The following is a 6,572-nucleotide window of genomic DNA, read 5'->3' on the forward strand; positions in this document are numbered from 1 at the left end:
CTACAACTTTGTCCATGGACGGACGATTCGATGATTTCATCTGAATGCACCACAATCCTACTTTACAAAGTTTCCGTTCTACTTCATGAATCTCACTACAGTCGCATATTTCAAGCTCTTCGCCTTGCAAAAGCCGGTCGTAGATCCAAGAAGGGTAGTATACTTGGCTTGTATTTTCCATCATTCGGTCCACATTCCTTCTACCTCCCGCCATTTCCAATAATAGCATTCCAAAACTATAGACATCAGATNTACATTGTTCAACTCTCATAATGTTGTAATAATCTATTTTTTTTCTTTTTTTTTTTTAGCTTGATGTAGCTTGTAAATTAATGTATCAATTAATGTATCTATAAATGTCAAAGGGGTTATTTATTTGTAATAAAAAATAAAATCACCTAATTTAATTTAGCCTCCTTGTTGAGTGGCTATTGTTGTTAAGAGTTTTTGTTTTTTTTAATTTCTTCTGTAAAAGTTTAAGCTATTTTAATATTTTTTATTTTTATACTTAACACTTATTACTAGACGTTTTGAAAGGTTTGATAGTTGGACTTGAGATTAAATGAGAGAGAATTAAGTAAAGCTAGAAATAGAAGTTTGGTAGAGTTTGAATTCAATAATAAGAACTTTACAACTTTAAAATGTTACTAAATAATGTTGGATATAGGGCTCGCTTGGTTATGTGCGATTATAACTGCAGCAGCTGTAACTGTACCTTTTTTTTGTTTTATATTACCATAGCTACAACTGCATTTATTACTTTTGGAGGTTAAAATCGAATCATCTAATTCTTCACCAACTACAGAAGTCGAACTGTTGTCAGTTTGGTTGTAATTTCAGCTGCAGAAGTTGAATTTTCTTGCGCAATTTTAATCGCAAGAGTTTATGAGTTAATTAAAGGGTGGGTTAATATCATACTGTTTTTTGCAAATATAGTAAATAACAAATATATAAGTTATCCCTATAAAAGTTCTAATGTTTTCAGATGTCCCTGCCATTAGAATCCGTTAGCAAAGTTTAGTTAACCATAGGTTAAATACTTTACCCGGGTTAATTTTTGACGTATTATACTGTTATAACTTTTGGAAGAACATATTTCTGATGGCAAAATTGAAAATATAAACAGTTTTCTAACAGTTCTCTAACGGTAATAAACCAGATGGACATATTTGAAAATGTTAGAAGTTTTATAGGAATAATATATGAAAGTTAAACTTTATAGGAATATGTTTATTATTTACTAAATTTGTAGGGACCTGTATGAAATTAATCTTTAATTAAAAAATTGCCATGCTTTATTCACATGTTCTCCTTTGCTTTTCTCTAATCAACTAGATAGTTTTCTTTTCTTTTTTTTTTTTGAAAAAATGGAAAAATAATATCTATTTATTTTTTTTTAATTTTTTGTAGCCTTGCTGCTTTATGCTGCTGTTGCCTACTGGATGAGTGCTGCTGTGATCCATCCATCATCATTTTTAGTTGATTAATTTGATTAATTGTAATTANGTATTAAGGCGATGACGAGCTCAGCTTTACGGGAGCCACCTCGATTGGAATAATATTTAAAGCAGGCCAAGAAATGCATCTCGCTTTCGACGAGCGAGGGTATTGCAGAGAGAATGCCATTGCTTTTGATCCGACTAGAAATTATGCTGCAGTAAGGGAGAACAGGGCCGGGTCATTCATATTGAACACTCTGATATCATACAAATCTCCTAGCAAGGGTATAACTTCATGTTGACTCTCTCTAAAGCAGGCCTAAACCGCGTTGAACAGTAAGAAGCACAAGAACGAAAAGAGATGGTACAGTAAGAACTAATTTTTCAATAAAGACGAAAATCTTATTAATTATTAATTAATTCTCAAAGTCTTTGATTACAATGACTGAACGCTACGCCTATGTATATAGGCGATACCAGGATCCTACTGGACAAAGATAATAAATTCTAATATATCTCTAAACCTAATTAAATGAAAAATAATTAAATAATTAGACTAAAAAAAGGAAAAAAAAAAAAATACATACATTTTTGAAAATAACCTAGAAGTGTTAAAACAGAGGCCGAAACAATTGAATTTAGGTTTCAGACTCGGCCATAATGCCTTGGGAATTAATGCATAGATCTCAAAAAATATTTTCCGAATTGGGGTTGCGTGCTAAAATTAGATACTCGAGCGAAAAGTTATGCCCGTTTAAAGATTTCTTCCACCGATTACAAAACACAACTTCGTTGAGCTGCGTTTTTCCAAAAACTCTAATGCCAAGTCGGCCACATCACTCTCTCTCCCCTTCATGATTCTGTTAAAGAGAAATTGTCTCACAAAAATTGAATGGCTGCAAAGGACCAATAATAGTTTGATGATAGATTCTCACCTTAAAGATTCATTCAAGCATGTAGGGGTTATATGAAAGGAATGTTGATCATGCAACTCTGGGATCTCCCATGAAAGCCAGAACGCCTGCAAGAGCTCGAAAATATCTGCAGTCGAATTCATAGTAACTCCGGGGGCAAGAGGCGCCTCAGCTAGAAATCCGCAAGACGGCTCAACACTCATCACGAGGTCGCAATCGGAATATTCACTGATTACTACATAGACGAACGAGTTGTTCCGGGTCATGCACGGGACCGGCCAGTACAAGTCGTAGTGCGCCGGCCTCGTGCAGTTCATGAAACATGCCGAGTTCCCGTAATAACGTCCGTAGGTTATGTCGTTGTCGACGTCAGGCGATCCGAACGTAAGAGATGTGAAAGGAGGAGTGCAACTTCCGTTCACGGAGCCCAGGCGCATCACCGTGATTGCGTGCATATCGTATTGAATGCTGGTGACGAAAAACTTCTCCGAGCCGAGATCAAGAATAGCTCGGTTATCCTCGCAAAGAAGAACACCATGAGGATATCCGCATCGAGGCGGATCGGTGCTCAGACGGAAAGGGTAGTGAATGTCGCGGAGCTGTCCGCAGGAGGAGGGAGAACAGCCCGCGGCCCCGAGGCCTGTTGAGGCCAATCCAACAGTAGATGGGAGGAGAATTACACACAATATTATGTAGTGTAATCCTAAAAATACATGCAATGTAGACCTCTCAGCCATGTTTGCTACATCAAAATAGAGGACATAGGAGAGAGGATAGGACCTTCTTATGAGAAGGAATAGTTTGGGCTCCTCTCACTTTCAAAGTCTAATGCGAGTGAGATGGAGACGATCGACGATTTTGGGTAGAAAATTCAATTTGGGTTCTTGACTTTTATGCAAAGGAAAAGTTTGTCACGGCCAATTGATTGTTCTGATCTTAGTTGACTTAGACTCTCCTTTCCACAAATCTAAAGCTGTCCAAAATACCCCATATATCGTATCTGATCCAGATCTGGACCCGATAAAAAATGGATTGTATGCGCGTAAAAAAAGTTATCCTTTAAAATTTCAGGTATGGATCTAGATACTTTATATCCATATCTGACTTGGACCCGATCCGAACCCGACCTTTTAATGGGTAGGATCCGGAAGAGTTTTCAAATCCGGATCCGGAAGTTATATGGGCAGAGTATATATTTTTTTTTCTATCCATTTTTTTTAACGTACAGATATATATATATATAGTGTATATATCAACTATTTAGATCTGACCCGATTTACGGATACCTTTACAAAAGCTAGACTAAACGGCCACCGAAATAGACGATATCGTAATCAAGATGAAAAGAACCGAAGGAGACATATATATTGCGTGTTGAATCCTTTGGTTGTGGTAATGGTTTTCGCCTAATCATCTTCACAATTTCTTCTAATGTAGGATGAAGTATTACGTAGCAGGAAATTAAGAACAGTAAGATGTTGATTTGCCTTCTATTTTATTTTTATTTTATTTTGCTGTTTAGAATAGCCACTTCTCATATTACAAAAGACCAATTTCTGATCATTTTAACTGTTAAATATATAGTTCAAAGGATACACAAAAATACTCTAAGGGCGCGTTTGGTTCGCGTTATGTAATATTACATGTTATTTCGACATATGCAGGTATCTTGGATTTCTGAACGAGATTACTATTGATGCTGCATTAACGCGTTTGGTTTAATGCAATAATATAATCCTGAATTACAGTGTATATAGTATTACTATATTTGGTTCAATTTATAAAATTCAGTAATCCTAACAACAAAATGTAATCTATTCCAAAATTACCCTTAGTCGTATTTAGTAAAAAAAAATTTACTATTTACAAATTAATTTTTGTATTAAATTTTATTTTAAATAATTTAAAATATGAATTTGAATTATATATTTTTTAATTTTTAATTTTAAATTTTAAATCTGAACAAAAACATAAAATTTAATATTTTAATTGAAAATATAAATATGAAATTTATAAATTTTTCTATATTAGAACTATTTAGAACTGATAGAACTAAGGGCAATTTTGGAATAGATTATACACTATTAGAACTATTTAGAAATCAAATTTCATAATTTTTCGACATCATTACCAAGTAATCAAAATGTCTCAAAAATGACTATTTAAATGACCGATGTGGCACGTTTGTAAGTTCAACGGTGTGGAAGAATCCAAATTATATGAAACGTTAACAAAAAATTATACTTAACATCAAGAGGAAGAATAATACTTTCGATTTGAGATTTGAGCCTTTTAGCAATATATTTTATGAGATTTTTATTTTCAACCGCTCATTTTTAGACTACTTATTTACTAGGCAAATGAAGTCAAAAAATAATAAAATTTGGTTTCCAAATAGTTTTAATAACGTAGATTATGTCTAATAGAGCCGATCATCGAATCAAATATTCTATCATCGAAAACAACTTACAAGTATGGAGGCTTCCGTGCTTTCGAAAAAGCAAGAGCCTAGCAATATATATATATACCTCTTTTGTGTCTAGCTCAAGAAGTTTGCAAACAATTATGCATTGATGTGGGTGGGAATAGGAGAGAATTGAAGAGAAGAAAGAAAAAAACTCAAAACCAAAACTATGGAGATAAGATTTGGTCGGAGTCATTTATAGTTTCCAAAGGAGGATTGATGGATAGCAGACTAAGCTCCTTTCTAGAGGTGGTCGATTAACACTGGTCAATTCAGTTCTTTCTAATCTGCCGATGCATTTTCTCTCTATCTTCAAAGCACCGAAATGGGTTTTAAAGCGGATGAAGGCGTTGCGAAGGGACTTCTTTTGGAAAGGACGGACGAGCTATACCGGGGGTGTCTCTATGGTTGCTTGGAAAAACAAGTGTATGAGCTAGACGAGTTATACCGGGGGTGTCTGTATGGCTTAGATGTTAAGGACTTGGCCACCATGAATGATGCTTTACTTGCTAAATGGTGGTGGCGCTTTCTCACTAAACGGGGATTACAATGGACTAAGCTTATAAGAAGTCTATACTGCAATAGAAGAAGACCACTGCTAGAGGGAAGCTCTTTTCGACCGGCCTCACAATGGTAGAAGAACGTGGTAGAGCTGAAGGAAGTCTTCAAAAGTGGACTGAGCTACGAATTGGGAGGCGGACTACTCATTGATTTTTGGGCAGGTAGATGGTGTGGTGATGCATCCCTAAGGTCGTACTTTCCAGATATTTTTTCTCTTGTAAACAACAAAGAGGTTCGCATCAGTGAATACTTCTCTGCCTTAGGATGGCAGTGTAGAAAGATGCTGAGAGGAGCGAGAAGAAACACACAATGTAACATGCAGAGTATTATGGAGCTGAAGAACACCCTCACAAACTTTCGAGTCGAAAACCACCCTGATGCTATCTATTGTAGATGGAGCGCAGGAAACAAGTTTACTATCAAATCCATGTATTCGCTCATGAGGATCGGGGGTGTCAAATATGCCACAACGCCTGCCATTGGAGATTGAAGATTCCGACTAAAGTCAAAGTTTTTTTTTCTGGCTTGTCCTAAAAAAGAGACTGCCTACTATGGACAACCTCCTAAAAAGGGGATGGTTGGGTAATATTGGGTGTGTCATGTGTGGTGCTGACCTGGAGACTGTTGATCACTTGTTGGTGGGCTGTGTCGCTAGCAAATTTCTTTTTATTTCGCTGCTCGACGAGCTTCACACCTCCCCCTCTAGCGAGGACGTCACCCACTGCACGCATTCTAGCTATCATCGTTTTTTCTCAAAGAAAAAAAAAAAAGAAAAATGCCAGTAGTTTGCCGAATTTCAACTTTCATTTTTAGGGTCAATTGAAATAGAAGTCCAAGTCAATAAAAATATATTTTGGTGCAGATCTAAACCGTGTTGAGAAGGAAATAGTATAAGAACTGCACGACAGATACACAAAAAAACACAATTCTTTGACAAAAATAAAAATATTATTAGTTAACTGTAAAAACTAATTATATTAGTCAAATGCATATTTATATGTGTAGGGTTTGTACCGGAATCTTACTATAATTGAAGATAATAAATTCTAATATATCTCTAAATCTAAACCGATCAGAAATAACTAAATAATCAGACTCAAAATAAATACAAAAAATATATAAAGTTTTTTGAAAAAATAATACAATATAGAAAGTACAAAAAACTGTAAAATACAGCGTAGTATAATGTAAGTA

General features: G+C 35.3%; 1 protein-coding gene across 1 annotated transcript; it reads right to left on the reverse strand.

Annotated features, from left to right (window-relative positions):
- Window positions 1-2,015: 2,015 nt before the first annotated feature.
- LOC109703843 lies at window positions 2,016-3,192 on the reverse strand. The gene is made up of 2 exons (XM_020224565.1): window positions 2,375-3,192; window positions 2,016-2,299 (listed from the first exon to the last, which is right to left on the reverse strand). Exons 1-2 carry the CDS (start codon window positions 3,088-3,090, stop codon window positions 2,194-2,196), a joined length of 822 nt encoding a protein of 273 aa, XP_020080154.1. The 5' UTR covers window positions 3,091-3,192; the 3' UTR covers window positions 2,016-2,193.
- Between the last annotated feature and the right edge of the window lie 3,380 nt (window positions 3,193-6,572).

This window comes from Ananas comosus, unplaced genomic scaffold (genome assembly GCF_001540865.1).
Source record: "Ananas comosus cultivar F153 unplaced genomic scaffold, ASM154086v1, whole genome shotgun sequence".
NCBI lineage: Eukaryota > Viridiplantae > Streptophyta > Magnoliopsida > Poales > Bromeliaceae > Ananas > Ananas comosus.

Excerpts from the sequence above, each read along its gene's own strand:
- LOC109703843 (XM_020224565.1), bottom strand. The coding sequence starts at position 3,090 with ATGGCTGAGAGGTCTACATTGCATGTATTTTTAGGATTACACTACATA. Across the intron at positions 2,300-2,374 it reads TGCTTGAATGAATCTTTAAG|AATCATGAAGGGGAGAGAGA; the intron begins GTGAGAATCTAT and ends TCTCTTTAACAG.